Source organism: Phallusia mammillata, chromosome 1, assembly GCF_965637545.1.
Source record: "Phallusia mammillata chromosome 1, kaPhaMamm4.hap1.1, whole genome shotgun sequence".
Classification (NCBI taxonomy): domain Eukaryota; kingdom Metazoa; phylum Chordata; class Ascidiacea; order Phlebobranchia; family Ascidiidae; genus Phallusia; species Phallusia mammillata.
The window spans coordinates 31,468,343-31,484,239 of NC_137252.1; the positions used below are offsets into that span (position 1 = coordinate 31,468,343).

The 15,897-nt window shown below is 36.9% G+C and overlaps 4 protein-coding genes across 4 annotated transcripts; 2 read left to right on the forward strand and 2 right to left on the reverse strand.

Moving 5' to 3' along the window:
* Window positions 1-12: 12 nt before the first annotated feature.
* Window positions 13-2,680, reverse strand: LOC145209291 (matrilin-1-like). The gene is made up of 3 exons (XM_080079558.1): window positions 2,417-2,680; window positions 1,022-1,185; window positions 13-448 (listed from the first exon to the last, which is right to left on the reverse strand). Exons 1-3 carry the CDS (start codon window positions 2,433-2,435, stop codon window positions 278-280), a joined length of 354 nt encoding a protein of 117 aa, XP_079935684.1. The 5' UTR covers window positions 2,436-2,680; the 3' UTR covers window positions 13-277.
* An 81-nt stretch (window positions 2,681-2,761) lies between these two features.
* LOC145211234 (ly6/PLAUR domain-containing protein 6-like) lies at window positions 2,762-5,404 on the reverse strand. The gene is made up of 6 exons (XM_080080029.1): window positions 5,356-5,404; window positions 4,891-4,976; window positions 4,501-4,596; window positions 3,680-3,779; window positions 3,302-3,490; window positions 2,762-2,906 (listed from the first exon to the last, which is right to left on the reverse strand). The coding sequence occupies exons 1-6, from the start codon at window positions 5,402-5,404 to the stop codon at window positions 2,794-2,796; spliced, it is 633 nt and encodes a 210-aa protein (XP_079936155.1). The 3' UTR covers window positions 2,762-2,793.
* A 2,234-nt stretch (window positions 5,405-7,638) lies between these two features.
* Window positions 7,639-10,546, forward strand: LOC145226123 (uncharacterized). Its single transcript, XM_080092265.1, has one exon. It carries the CDS (start codon window positions 7,714-7,716, stop codon window positions 10,009-10,011), a length of 2,298 nt encoding a protein of 765 aa, XP_079948391.1. The 5' UTR covers window positions 7,639-7,713; the 3' UTR covers window positions 10,012-10,546.
* On the forward strand, window positions 10,536-15,854 carry LOC145226155 (vacuolar protein sorting-associated protein 72 homolog). The gene is made up of 6 exons (XM_080092268.1): window positions 10,536-10,714; window positions 11,376-11,670; window positions 12,124-12,242; window positions 12,799-12,871; window positions 12,946-13,078; window positions 15,478-15,854. The coding sequence occupies exons 1-6, from the start codon at window positions 10,601-10,603 to the stop codon at window positions 15,743-15,745; spliced, it is 1,002 nt and encodes a 333-aa protein (XP_079948394.1). The 5' UTR covers window positions 10,536-10,600; the 3' UTR covers window positions 15,746-15,854.
* The last annotated feature ends 43 nt before the right edge of the window (window positions 15,855-15,897 follow it).

Genomic DNA, 15,897 nt, shown 5'->3' on the forward strand with positions numbered 1-15,897 from the left:
AGACATAGCGTATTGTAGTATCATAATTTGTATTGGAAATAGTTGCACGCATACACCATCTTACCAAAACAAACATAAAAATCACATACAGAACAACTAACACCAACACTCAAACCTTTTACACAGACTTTACATAACATGACGTCGCCGACTAGTATTACCACGGCAATGAAACACACATCTTAGATTCCAAAAATATTATCACGCGCAAATGAAATCATACGCGTAGTTCGTGACGTCATAGCGTAGCTTGTGCCGTCATAGCGTGGGTTTTGGGCTAATTTTGACAAGTGCCGCAGATCGAGTCCCGTATTTGCCTGAGAAATGCCGAGTCTAGTTGCTTGAAGCCCCGCCTTGCTACCAAGATCAGATTCTCGTTGCTTGCCATGTCACGAAGCTGTGTAAAGTCGAGGGAACCACTGGAAGAAACTATACCAACCACCAGAACCTGGGAAGTTTTGTAATATATTAAGATGCGAAAAATGCTTATGACTCTTTATTGGTCAAACTCCGCATGTGACAGGTCTAGGTTTTTTTTGATATAACTTTGTTCTTGCAAATACGGCGACTTGCTTTTAAATCAGAGGCGTTTCAAGAAGTGATGTGCCGATTTTTTTGGCTCAAACAGACAATTCCAAAAAGGTTCGGTTTTGGCCGAATAAATTGTTGCAATTTAGCCGAAACCGTGACTTTTATGAAAACAATTTTAAAGCGTTTAACTTATTTTTCTGTTTAATTAGATAAAAAAAGCACTGAGCTGTGTTATCATGGCGTTGGTGCGAGTTTGCAGCCGCGCGATCTTCTTATCGCTGTTTTTTGTGTGTGTGTTTTGCACTTTGTCGCTTTATAAGAATTTTGTCCTGCAAGTTATGTCATTATCCTGATGAAGGCGTCTTGTATAGGACGTCGAAACGTCGATTGTTTACAATAAAACTGCTGGATGAGCAATACTTGGTTATATACAGTGGAATCTCTAAAAATCCTTAAAAAGCAAATTGAGATGAACTTTTTCCGAACCCACCGTGGTCCCGTGGTCGTGCAGTTGCGTGGCAACGCTTTTGACGTCATCACTCGATTTGCCGTCGGTGATGACGAGTATGACGTCTTCGGCTGTTGATCGGTGGCCGTTGGCATCACTCAGCATGACCTTGAAAGCGTGTTGAAGGGCAGCACCTGTGTTGGTTCCTGCATGATAACACAGCGCAGTATGGTAATAAATGTCAATGTTCCGTTGATAGGCCTATGTGTTTTTGTAAATGTTTTACATCCTCGGTTTTAACCAGTATAAAACCGTCTCACGAAATTTATGAGATCAGCGAACCAGCTAGCATTTCTAATTACTGTCAATGGACTTTTTGTAACAGAATCGACTGAAAAATATGACTTTTGTGATAGAAATCGCTGACAAAAAAATTTGAATCCCACCACTGGTCTTAACCTTTATTAATGAAATTCAAAAGATGCGACTAGATAGAGGAAGTTGATTGGACATAACTTTGGCTTAGTATCAACTTTTCATCCAACGTTTTCTGCGCGTTTTCATGTCAGGGTAAAAACACGCACGGCAAAGGATAGTTTTTCTGACTGGGTTAGGAACTAAATTGGGGAATCGACATCTTGTAAAGCAACGGTGTGTCACCCAGAGTTGTAAGTCGGGCTGGGTTCTGGCTTGAGTTTCAAGAGAACGGACTTGATTTTCGCGTCTGGAGTTACACTTAGCATCATTTCTGTTGCAAATTTCTTCAAATTTCGGGCCTAGTTTAGGCTTCTTTTTTCGAATTCGGGTTAGGGCCTAAATGTTAGGGTCACTTACGACTCATCTGCAACCTATGGCTAATAAAATAAAGTTTGTGCGGCTGGCGAAGACGTATATTGCTTTTAAGTGAAATGTGGCCCGCAAAACTAGTTTAGTGCAGTGATTTCAATTCCTATTCTGTTTCGCAGCAAATCAATGCGTCCAGAGCTATTTTTGCAACTTAACTGTGCGGCTTGAATCTCTTGTGAATTTAACCGGTAGTTAGCTTAATAAGCATGTTTGCTGGTATGCAAGAAAACAGTCAATTTGTGTTATGTAAAGTTGCGAGGGAAAATCCGAATTCCGCGGCAAAAATATAACTATCAGTTATGCGCTCAGTGGTTAAACCCAGCGTGATTTGCTTGTGTATTTGTGTAATACACCTTTAGCACAATAAAGATTACAAAGCCACACCGCTAGCTGAAACCTAAATATTTACGATAATCCACGGCACAAAGAGACATCGCAAAGACGAACCACGATTTTTGACCGAAATAAACCGGCTTAAACCAGTTTAACTTTTGAAAAAGTCAAATTATGAGCGTCCAATTCAGTCAAAGCCAAGGTTATAGGTTGGAGTTCTATATTAGGCCACGATTTACAAGTAATGTCAATCCTTACCTAACCCGGTGTAGTTCATGGCGTCAATGGCTTGTAGAAACGCGTCTGTTCCTGATGCTGTGTAATCTTTAAGAAGAAGATGAGTTTCGACGTCTACCTCTTCGTTGTAGCGAAAAACTCCGACATGGATCTCAGGGTTTGATGCCAAATCCCTGTGCAGTGAATTTTGATTTGAAAATGATAAAAAATTCCAAGAAAGGCCTTTTAGTGTTGTTCTATTTGAATAAAACACTTGATATGGCGTTTTCGGGCAAATATTGTTTTTATTAATTAAGCAGATAAATCAAGGACCACATATCCAGCCTTCTTTCATACCGTATTTAAAGTTCAATCATTTTAGTCCAGCCACAGTTATAATTATAGTAGTATAGGGAAACTTACTTGACAAAATCTTTCACCATTGTCGTCATGGTAACCCAGTTTTCTGCACCAATCGATGAGGAGGAATCAAGCGCGATGATTATGTCGAGGGCAGATAAGGAGCAGTTTCCTGATAATCAAAGAAACAAATAAAAAGTGATTATTTCAACATATTTGATTATTTTAACATATTTTTTAAGACTTGATTTCCAAACAATTCGGTTGTAAATTAGTAAGTCAAAAGATGCTTCGAACTTTCTGGAAATATTTTTATTCTAATTAAGGCGTGGTAACTAAATAGGCAAGCTTTATGGCATAAAATCCGCTGGTCTAGCCTTGACAGGAGTATTTTTTGATAGCAATGATTGGCTAGAAAGAAATATTCTGTGGTGAGATTTGTACCGACAACCTTGGACTTTGCAGGGTTTTGCATACACCAAACACCTTTGCGTCCCTATATTGTTGTCCTTGTGCGTTACATAGACTGATTACGTAACTCATGTATCTCAGCCAATCAGAACTTACTTGAGCAGCATGGTGTCGGTTTGTCCCACTCTCCATCCCACATGCATTGATTGCCCTCCGTGGCTATTTCGCCGTCCACGTAATAACCTGCCTTGCATTTGAAGAAACATCTCGATCTGTGGGTACTCCCCTTCTCGCACGTGACTTCGCCGTTTCTTAACTTGCCGATTTGACTCTCACATCTTGGGGCTGTAAATTGGACAAATGCATTAAAGTTGCATTAAAGTTGCATTAAAGTGTGCATTACAAATTGTAGGACAAAAGAAAAGTAAGACAAGAAAAGACGTCAAATTTATTTTGTTTCTCGCGACTTTGTAAATCGATATACTTGGGTTTTGCAACTTTTTGTAAGGTTAGTGTTAGGTGTTGATTGCTTACTTTTTCGACAGGCAAGCCCCGGTGAGTTGCAGTGATATGATGAACAACAGCATCTACACACCGAAGACCATTGATGGTATTCGCACTGGAATTTCGAGTTCTAATTTTCAAGAACAAAAAACAAAAGTTGTCGTAAGGATGTAGGTTCAGGTTTAGTTGACGAACTAAATCAAAACTAAGACTGGAGTCTAGCAGTGTTTCTCAACCTGAGGGTCGCGACCCCAAATGGAATCGTCAAGCACTTTTGAATGGGTCGCGAAGACTTTGATTGAGAACTGTCACAACAGTATTAACGATTATATACTTCTGGGTGATTGCGGTTTTTGGCTTTTTGACATATAAAGCATGAAAACTCAACTGTAAGGGTTTTTCTATGCGACGTTTGTTAGTAAATTAAGAACACATTCTGGTGGGGGTCGCGTTGTGCGAGAAAACCTCTATAGGGGGTCGCAGAGTAAAAAAAGGTTGAAAAAACACTGAGGAATGTAATAAGATTGTTTGTCACGGGATTTATTTTCATGCTAACCAACTTTATTTGTACAATTTTGTGCTTTTGTCTGGATTTGCAAGATCGGAAAACCCACAAGCTGTGGGTTTAAATCCCACCTTGATCGCTGTCAGTTAAGCTTTACTGTACTTACATGTTACAGTGTATAGATTACATGTTACACTGTTGTTTTCAAACCAGGCAGAAATGTGTTCAATACATTTTTTTTAAATCTACAGAAACATCGGTGCTTTGATTAAATTATTTGATTTTGGTAAAACACAATTTTACGTGATATTTTTTTTCGTTCTATAATTTTACGTATAGTCTTTACCTGTACAAAGTTATTGGAACACGCAGCCAGTTGCTTGCAACGTTTTGAAATCAGCAAACCATGGCCGCCTCTTCTTATTTCGTTCTGACATTGTCTCTGCAAAATAATAATGCAAAACACATTTGCACAAAACATGCTTGCAAAATAATATAATCACGATATAATGTTAAAAACATAACATTGTTATTTTTTGCACCTTGGATAAATGGCTACAGCTTTTGGTCACCTCGTTTTGTTGCGCAATCCCTCATAATTTTGAAAGAAAACGTTTTGACAAAGAGCTGTGATATTTATGGTTCATCATGTTATGGTAACTTTAAATAGCTCATAAGCTTTTGACTCAAATACCAGGCCGAAAACCCGCAATAAACAAATATAATATCCACTAACCTCATTCTCTTTACAAGTTTGAAGATGGCCTTCACGTTGACATTCCAATTCGCTTTTCGCGTTTTCGCAAGTCCAACATCGTAAACCTGAAACCAAAAAAATGCAAAAATAATAATTTTTTCTAACTCTCAGGAACTTTACAGCAAAGTTTGCAACTTTTTTCAACCCAAACTCAAACAGTTTAGGAAAACAAAAATGTTAAAAATCGTTCAGAACCATGGTCAATGCAGACTATATTTTAGTTGTTTATACAAACACATTGTTAAAAAGCGAGATTCAAATATATAAAACAACAAGAAAAAGTACTTTTAGCAAATTTTAGGATAAAAACTAAAAGACACTAAAGTTTGCAACTATTTCCAAGTCACTTAAATAGATAAAAAAAATTAAGAAAATACAAAAATTCTAACACAAACGTCCATCAATAACAAGGCGTTCAAACTAACTATATATGTTCAGTTTTACCTGCTGAAAGCTGCAACAAAGCAGTAATAATTACAAGTGTAGCAAACATGATTGTTCACTTGTTGCGAATTAATCCAAATAACAGTCTTACTCGCCGCCGGAGTTATTTATAAGCACTCGTCTCCATGGTTACTTGGCATTTGCGTCACCGCACAGATTCCAAAAGTGATTACAACATTCTATTGTGACGTAACAGTTCGAAAGTATAGGCCTGATAAACAGGTGTAGAAGGCGGAACGTGACCGTTTGACATAAATTGTGATCTTTTTTGGTAGGTTGTTTTTATGAATCATGCATATTCATTTCGAAAACAAGAAGAAAAAAACAGTCATTTGTGTTTTTATACTATGAAACGTCCATTTATGTCAAAAATGGGTTATTATTTGAGTTGGTTTGGTTCAAAATTTTAACGCTTTAAAATTTAGGTGTAACAAAACTGTGAATATATATTAATATTAACAACAGCATTGCAACGTTTAGGCTAATTTCGCGTATTCTTGCGAATTAACTATACCATGTTGTTTGCAACAAATTTCTGCACTGAAATAAACGCATACGCGAGATTTAATGATTGGTAATTGGGCGACCACACTCTACTATTTAAGTCGGCTTTTACACAAAGCAGGTTTTTTCCGCAACAGATTAACACAGATCAATGGTTTGAAATTGACCAAAATTTTCGTCCAGAAACTGATCTGGTCGCATTCGTTTTAACGATAGCACGACATGTGGTTACTTTATCTGACACTTTTATGCGGTTTTTGGTTTGTAATAGCTAGATTTGTTGAATTTTTGTGTTGATTGTCAAATTTTATAGCCGGAAGGAATGATGAAAATAGTGTCATTTACAAAAGCATTGCAGTGAGTTGTAAATTATAACACTAAAGTAATAAATTTAGCGCCAAAATTCATATTCTGGAAAACTTTTGACTGTAGATATAGGCTACCTGGCATATATAAAGTGAAGGCCTCTGAATTTTTTTCTGATTTTATGCGCATGTACTTTATATCGGAGACAAACAAGCTAATTCCAATGTCTTGCTACCGCTTTACGTTTTGTTTTGGATTACCGTATTTACTCGATTGTAAGCCGCGACTTGGGCCGATATTGTTTTTTACCTGCCGTTTATGCGGCTTATAATCGAGGGCGGCTTACATTTTAATTTTATACCAATCTTATTTCTACACTCCAACTTTTTAATTTATTCGGGTTCCAAACTTGTATGCATGTACAGATTATACGTTGATATACGTCCTGCTGGGTATAATTAACAGACATGGGCAAAACGTAACTAACAGATATGGACAAATAGTTACACTATGTAACAACAGAAAGATGTATTACGAAACAATAATATCTAAAAATCCAGCGTGCGGCTTACAATCGAGGGCGGCTAACATTATTTTTGTAACACCTCAACATGCGGCTTACCATCAAGCAAATACGGTAATATTTTCGTCTGACCTTTGAAGGCTATGTTCTTTTCGACGACCTTGGCAGTTAATTCAATAATTGTGGCCTCGTGCATCTACACTTGCGTCATCAAAACACTCCCAAGAAAGCAAACATGAATTTGAAGAGGTAATATTATCGCCTTGCTTGCGTCAATAAAAACATTTCCTACGAAACAGACAAGTTATTTTTCAATCGTACAGCTGTTTTCTGAGAAACAATAACCTTTGGCTTTGGTGACCTGCGCTACTAAAAGTGCATTTGTTTAAAAAATGGTTTCTCTCGGCATTAGTAAAGGTGCGGTCTGATTTGTAAGTTCAACGCGATAAGCTGTGTTTATTATTTATTTTCGTCTAAATACGTTCGGAACATGACGTCAATTATAAAGTGAAAAGGGAGTTTCCCGTGTGTAATGTCGCGTGAAGCGCTTTTTGGTTCAGAACTCAGAATCAGATTGACAAAAAATGACCATATGTACAGAAACACGTTTTTATTGGTGTTTTGTCGCCGATTTTGTAATTGGATTTAAATGTTGCAGCACACAAAAAGGGCTTTCAACCTCTATTTTTAGTCTCATAGAATTGAACCCCGTGGACATAAAAAATTAGGCTATGAGCCCAACTATGTTGTGACGTAATTAACTCATGTAACAACGATTGAACACTGTACTCTTAGTGGGTGATAATTGCACAAATATCGAACATTGCATATTTTTTATTAATTGCATTTGCCTTTAAAAACACATAACACAGGAGTAGTAGTAAGCAAACCACTTTTAAAAAACTATAAGAAAGGTGTTCTTGTTTCATCACTAAATCCTATCAATAAGGTTGTCTTATTTATGTGTTGAGAACAGCTTTGCATTAAAATATTGTCATAATTTTCCTTTAATGTAATTAAGCAAAATGATTAAGAAGTATCGCTCGAAGCGGGACTACATTAAACATCGTCCAAGAAATCACCCTAACAGCTCGACACCTCATGTCAACAAGGTACCTTTTGGCTGCAATCTCTGCAGTTTTTCATCTTTCAGCATTAGAAAGTACCTCCTACATGTCAAGGACAACCATTTTGTTTTGCCAACCACACTGAATCAGGATGAGGAAGAACCAGGCAAAGAAACGGAAAATAACCAACCAACAACTGAAGAGACAAACAATAATGTGATTAAAAGTGAAGTCTGTGAAAAACCAGTTAGTGCGATCGAAAATACAACTACGCTTAATGATAGTGGTGAACATGAAACCAAAGATAAACTATCCTCAGTATCTGATGATGCAGATTTGCGTACTGAGCAATCGAAAAGTATTGAAGAACATGTGGATAGACCAAGCACAATACAAGAAAGTGCAGACGTGATTGTTGAAAGCACTAAAAGTGAAGTATCTTGTGATGCCGTTGATATTCCAGAAACATGTGTCAATGATGCAGAAACCGAAAAACCAAAAAATGATGATTCCAAGAAATATGTGATAATCAGAGGTCTTTTGGATAGTGAAGAAAACAAACCCTTACAAGAAGCTGCTGAAAATGATAAACCTGTTGAGGAAATTCAAATCGACACAGAAGCTATGAATAAGGATGAGTGTAATGTATCAAAAGATGTTGCAGACAGCAATTCTCTTGGTAGTAACCAGTCTGATAAAGGCAATGAGCTGGTTGAAACCAATACAGATGAACAAACTGACGCCATTGGAGGGGCAAATAAAGACATCACTCCAACACCGATCCAGAAACAAAGCAGTTCTCAGAGACTACAGTTTTCAAAAGACAAAGTGTCACCTCCAAAAAGCAAGTCTTGCTCAAAGCTAGAAAACATTGTACATAGCCTAAAAGGAAATTTATCTTCGCTATCGACAAGCAACAGTGATCGCTCGAATACAAGTTTATCACCGATAAATGAAACAAAAGAAAGAAGCCCCAAGACTTCAACTTCAAGTGTTTTGTTACAGATTCTGGATAAACCCTTAGGATCTGCTTTGGTTCCAGTTTCTACTTCTTTGTCTACTACCACACAAATGAATCACACTTCAAATGATGATCAACCAATGATAGAAAACGAGGTGGTACCATATGCAGCTCTGCCTGTTCCACTTGATCCCTTGCCACAAGCATCAAATCCTGCTCCACAACCTGAACCAGGTTGTTCTAATGTTTTAAACTACCATACAATACAGAATCCTAGAGAGCTTTTTGCCACTTGTGCTGAGCGAGGCATTGTTAGTTTTCCAAACATGCGGATTATATCGTACATCGACTCGAATCCTAACATTCGGTCAGTGCTTCTTCATAGCTTCTCCAAATTTCCTTATCCTCCAGTAGAAGAAATTTTCTACCTAGCGAGTGCTACAAAACTATCAGTGCCACAGATTAAAAACTGGTTTGTTGGTGCCCGAACAAAGTTTGGGATCAGCTGGAGCCCAGACGAAGTGATGGAGGCATGGTCGTTTGTCGGTGGTCAGCAAGTTGCCCCTCCACAACAGATGACCAGTCCTGTTGCTGTAAATGTGCCAGCTCCGAATGTGCACACCCCAATGCCGAAACCAGTTCAAGCAATGATGAATGAACCACCTGCTGCACCTTTTCCTATTAATCCAGGCCCAACAGTATGGATGACATGTAACTGTGGGTTAGAGCATGAACTCAATACTTCACAGATCGGAATGTTAAACAGTATGGGTGAGAGCATTAATGAGATGCCCAATAATCAGGTGCTACAAAACGCAAAGCGTGCCACTGGTTTGCCTCTATGTGCTGTGCAGTCTTTTTTTCAAGGTAAATGTGAAATAAACAACAAACAAGCACCAAAGAGTGTCCCGAAAAACACAAAACGGAAGTCACGCAAACCGACTAATAACACTGCCACCATTCCTTTTCAAAGCCCTCCGGAAAATGTCACAAATCCTACAGTCGTTTCTCCAATTCAAGATGGTCTAGATGTGCTTTATGAGAGCTTTTGCATAAGGCCTCATCCTATTGATGCAGAAATGCAGCGACTTAAAATAGCAACCGGAATGACAAAAAGTGCGATTCGAGAATATTTTGTGAACAAGCGCAAAGAAGTGCAGGAGCGACTTAGACAGGCGTCAGCAAAAGGTCATGAGATTGCCATCTATGAGAATTATCATTTGTGGGCAAAAGATGTGGAAAAGAGCACAATTGTTCACCAACATGCCATAAACCTGGGCTCTCAATTCAAATAAAGGACTTAATGTGTTGTTGCCTGATTTACTGTTTTGTTTTTTATTGCCTGTGAATTATGCTATTAACTGCATGAAAAAGCTACTTGGTCAATTTTTTTTCTTTAATGAACAATTATGTTTTTTCTTTTTTTGTGTTTAAATAATATCTGTATGTCAAAATTGTGTGTTTTGAATTATGTTTAAAGTGTTGTAAGACGAAAATGTTTGACTGGTAACTATTGTTTTGTTGTTTTCCCAACATTTACCAACACAATTTTGCAACACTGAACATGCCTGTATATTTGCTTCAAAAACTTAAAGTTAATTAAACAACCATATGAATACCTTACCTTTTTGATGTGCACAGTATCAGTTAAAACCATGTTTTATTTATGCCTGTACAACTGCTTCAAAAAATGCTTCAAAGCTTAACATAAACAAGCATGTGAATACAATACCATTTTCATGCGCACAATTTCATTCAAACCCATGTTTTATTTTTTGCATTAGATTTCATGTCACTGCCTACTATTATTTTTGATTTTTGTCTGTTACAGTTAAATACTGAAGTTGAATTTTGGTGGTAGTATAAATACATTTGAACACAAACATGGCGTCGCAACGTGAACCTCGACATAATGCTGGTAACAGGATGAACAAGGTGATGGAAGGTGAGGCTGATGAAGATGATTTCTACAAAACCACATACGGAGGATTTATGGAGGTAAAATTAGTTAAATGTTAGGGAAGCTTTTGTAACTTCCTTGTACTTGTATTTTCGAAATTAAGTTATTATAATAAGTGAAAGCAAATTCTCTGTTTGAGTTTATCTTAAAATTTGATGCTATTAACAGATCATTTCAAGCTTAATTTTAAAAATATATGTTTTTTTAGTAAATTAAGATAATTAATTTATAAATACAGTCCCTTGTGGGGTATAGTATCCACCATTTTCTTGCGATAATGCATGTAATTACAAGTATTTCTAAATAACAAAAATGTAGCCATGGATTAAGGGTTGCGTTATATTGCAATTTATCATTAGTGCTGTAAAAGTGTGTGATATGTGTTATTACATTGTGATCAATTATGGTAAATGTTGAGCCAGGGGTCGGCAAACATTTTAGTATCCTTTGCCAATTTATTTGTTTAATCAGATAGGTAATGACTTTGAAAGCATTTTTGTGTACAATATTGGCTTGTGCCATCTGATTTGTAAAGGAAGACAAAATCATACATGTAGACTTGTTTTTCAAAACTATTACACATCGCAAACTTGGTGCACCACAAAAAATCTTCCAATGCCTCAGGGATTGCCAACCCCTGCCTTAAGTTACATGTATCATCAAAAAATTTTTGACTTGCATCTTTGCTCATTTTTTAAGGAAGAGGAAGACAATGATTTTGATTCTGGCCAAGAAGACTCAGCAGATGAGGTGGATTCAGATTTTGATCGATCCGAGGTAGAAGACGAGCCAATTAGTGATGAGGAAAATGGGGACAAACCAAAGAGGAGGAAAAAGGGAGTTGTAACAAAAGCTTACAAAGAACCCTCTACTGTTGTAAAGAAACCTGTTAAAAAAAGTGAACAAAGTGTTCCGAAACATTCGAAGCCTGAAACAGAGGACCAAGCCAAAAGTCCAGAAAAAAATAGGAAAATTGATGACCAGGATGGGCCAAGTTAGTATTTGTAATAAATCATTTTTAAACAAATTACTGATGCAGATTTGCTAAGATGAATGCATTTGTATAGGGTCAGTGATTGATGTAGATTTGATATTGAATCCAGCTAATCAGACAAACAATTTGCCTTGCATGTTTATGTAATTATGCGATTAGGTCAGCGAATTATCTTAACTAGTGATAAACTATGGTTTCACTATCTATATGCATTTATGCAAATAACCAGTTGGAACTGTTTTGTAATACAAATATTTGTTTTTTTGTAATGCAAACATCTTCTTGCATTTAATGAATGTTATGGAAGGATATAGATATCTTACTATGTTTTAAGTGCGCTGGTGTAAGTGTAACATACAGAACCTCAACGGATTAAGTGTGCTAAGGCAATACAGGACCCTAACGGATTTGAAAAACAAGGTGTTTTTGTGTTATGAGAGTTTTTTATCGTAGTGCGAAAATCTTCTCGTCGATCTACTGCCACCAATTCACTTCTTACAAGTATACGACGCAAAGAACAGGAAGAAAAACACAAAAAGAAGAGAGAGTCTGGAAGAAAACCACCTGTTGGGGTAAAAAATTAGTACGGATGTACAGTGCTTTTTAAGGTGTTTTGGTTTTCTCCAGCGGTTTCCCAAAATTTGGACTTGCAAGCAAATATGGCTATTTTTTGGTATTTAAATGAAACACTTACGGTCTCTTATAACTACTTAGCGGTCACCAAAACCAAACCTTAAAAAAGCCTGCGGATGTAGAGTATTTTACTAATACACATGTACAAAATTGCTATCCTTTGTATCACTGTGCATACTAATAGTAAAGAGTAACAGAAACGTTAAAGTCTATGGAATAGTTTGGAGCAGACTTTTAATAAAATTAGATTTTAGTGAAGTTAACAGGTTAAAAGATAAAGTGAATACGTTCAATAAACCTCAGTTAACCTGGACCCAATTGGGCCAAAAAAATTGTCCGATGTCGATTAGTTCAAGCACATTACGAATCATTTGTACCTCGAGTTTCGTCTGAATTGGGCAAAGATCCGGATTAACCGAATCTGTTTTAACCGGTTTACTGTACCAACAAACAAAGAATTAAAACCTTTAGTGCATTCATGCTATATGTCCTCAGATAAGAAGATTGACGCAAGAGGAACTTTTAGCCGAAGCAGAAAAGACAGAAAAAAAGAACTTGAAATCCCTTGGTAGGTTGACATGTTTCCTGAATATTTCTCTGTAGCTAGTGGACGTTTTTTTATCTCCTGCCTCGCCTACACAGAAAACTATCAAAGGCTGGAAGCGAACAGGAAAAAAACAATGGCAAAGAAACGGACGTTCGACGGCCCGACTGTGAAATACATATCCACCACAATGACTGTAGCTCCCAACACCAACAATGTTGATGTGGAAAAGTAAGATTATATTTATGTTGGATCTCATGATATCCAATACATGTACTCACAAAATTTGAGGCAGAAAATTTTAACAATTGTTTGTAGTGGGTTACTCGTTGATTATTTAAAATTTTGGCTCAATGGGCCTAATGGTTATCCCTACAGCATGTGTCTTGTGTCTACTGGAAAGCCCGAGGGAGTAATTCACTCGTTTACAATTGTGGCGATTTAATGCTTAGCGGGAGATCGCTGCTTGACGCATTTTTACGAGGCAGTCTTGGGCTCAGCTTGACGTCGGACAGACGTTTTAGGAGTCAGTCTCGGTGATTAAAAAATTGATGCGCTGCAAAGCCATGTCGTTTTGTTAAGTTATCACGCGTATTTTTAGTTTTGGCGAAGGTTTCACACCTAAGACGTGGTTTAAACTCGATCAACGTGCTTCGGTTTCGTATATGCCAAGCAAAACGTTCTTGATCAACATAAAGATGAAAAAAATAAACCTGTCTTTTTCGAAAGCCGCGATAAATGGTCTTTAAATTCTCGTTGTCAGCTTGGGTGTGGCATGACCACCGGTCACTAAAGGTCAACTTGTAGGTATTACAAACACAGTTATAACGATTTTTCGTCATAACGTAGCTTCTTTATTTTTGACAAACCAATTCAAGAATCAATACTTAAGTCATGTATAAATTAGGCAAAACGGTATTGTTGAACACTAAGGAATGCGTGCTATTAAAAACGGTGTCAAACGGTCTTTCGGCGTCTGCACTATGAGAGGTTACTACAGGTCAATGGTACTCGTTTGCGAAACAAAGTTAAGTGAAAAGCAATTTGTTATGTATACCTTTGTAGCAAGTAGCTTTTAATTATGGGTCCCCTTCCCTGAAGGGGACACATTTTGATTTTACTCGATTTTTTTTCTTTTTTTTTTTTTCTTCCCTCAAGTTTGTCCACCCCACTTTGCCAAGAAATAATTGATGGATTTGGATGAAATTTTCACAGATGGTAGATATGGTTATGTAGATGTGTCATTTGTTTTGTTTGACTCGATAGCCCCAGTGTTTACCCCACTAGCCCCCTAAAATGGGTAAATTTTGAACAATGTCCGAATTGGATGAAATTTGGACAGTTTGTTTATTGTGCCATTTTAGGGCATCGTTTGTTGTGTTTTACCCTGTAGCCCCAATATTTACCCCACTAGCCCCCTAAAATGGGTGATTTTTTAAACAATGTCCGAATTGGATGAAATTTGGACAGTTTGTTCATTGTGCCATTTTAGGCCATCGTTTGTTGTGTTTTACCCTGTAGCCCCAATATTTACCCCACTAACCCCCTAAAATGGGTGATTTTTTAAACAATGTCTGATTTGGATGAAATTTGGACTGTTTGTTCATTGTTCCATATTAGGGCGTCGATTATTGTGTTTCACCATGTAGCCCAATATTTAGTGCTTAAGCCACCTATTGTTTATAAAACGTCCGATTTGGATGAATTTTTGATAGTTTTTTGAGTTTTTTGTTTCACCCTGCAGCCCTAATATTTACCCTACCAACCCCCCAAAATGGGTGAATTAATCAACAATACATTTTGACAGTTTGTATAATATGCCATTTTGAGATGTCAGTGTTTTATGCTATTTAGGCACACAAACTTATAACAATGTCTCAATTGCATGAGATTTGGACAGTTTGTACTTTACAACCTCTTTTTTTAAGTAAGACTACCAATCACTGTGTTTGACTTTATAGCAACGTTTCTTATGGTTGTCTGTTTACAACTTTGCGGTTTTGGGGACCCATGAGTTTCTGCCTGCAGAAACAAATCAAGATTATAAAAATGTTGGCTAATATGGGACCCAATATAAATAAATATAGAGAATATATTACAGTTTGCAGAATAGGTTGTAGTGTATATGCTATAGTAAAATGTGCTAAGCCACCCTTCTAGTTTATAGTGTCTTTCATACAACTGGCAAAGCTTTCTAGGAAAATTTGTGTTTAATAACTGACCTTGGACCACAATAACAAGGTCAAAGCAAGAGATTGAATTGAAAGTATTTTTTCCGTTCATGACAATACTGATGCAAAAAGAATATGGACAAAACTTTTTTAAAGTTGGGTTAATGATTTTTACCGCACAAATACAGGTGTAGGTACCCACTCGTTTTTCTTTGCAAAAACAATCATATGTGTACATCAAATGATGTGTATAGTAAATTGATTAATAGGGTACATAGTATGTAAAATAGAAATACACAGAAAACCCAACTTTTATTTTTTTTCTAAAGGCAAGTGAAGGACTGCAACGATTCAGGGTCATTAAATCAAATCAAGAAATTTCAGCATGAAAACTATTAAATCTGCCGCTGTTTTAGTTGCCAAATATTTTTCTTATATTTCTCAATCTTTTTCGTTTAGGGTGGACTCTCCTTTAACAAATCCAGATGCCAAGAACAAGACGTCACAGAACTTCGTAGTTTTTTCACACGATGCCATATTTCATGACACCTTCAAATGGAAAAGAAGCAGGCCGAGACCAAAACCGTTCTGCGTCGTGACAAACAAACCAGCCAGATTCATAGACCCACTGACTAAAATTCCTTACTATGATCTTGCAGCGTTTAAAAAGATCCGTGAAGCTTATAGTTTGACTATTACAGAACTAAAAGATGGACCAACAAGGTGAAAGAGGAATGAAGCTGCAATTTGTGATTTTTTGTCTAAACTGCCAATAGGGTTACCTTAATGCACAATTGTGTTTTGAAATATTTGCATTAAAAACTCATTTCCCAGAATGTTTAAGTTATGTGTGTTAAGCAGGTTAGAACTAAAAGCTTA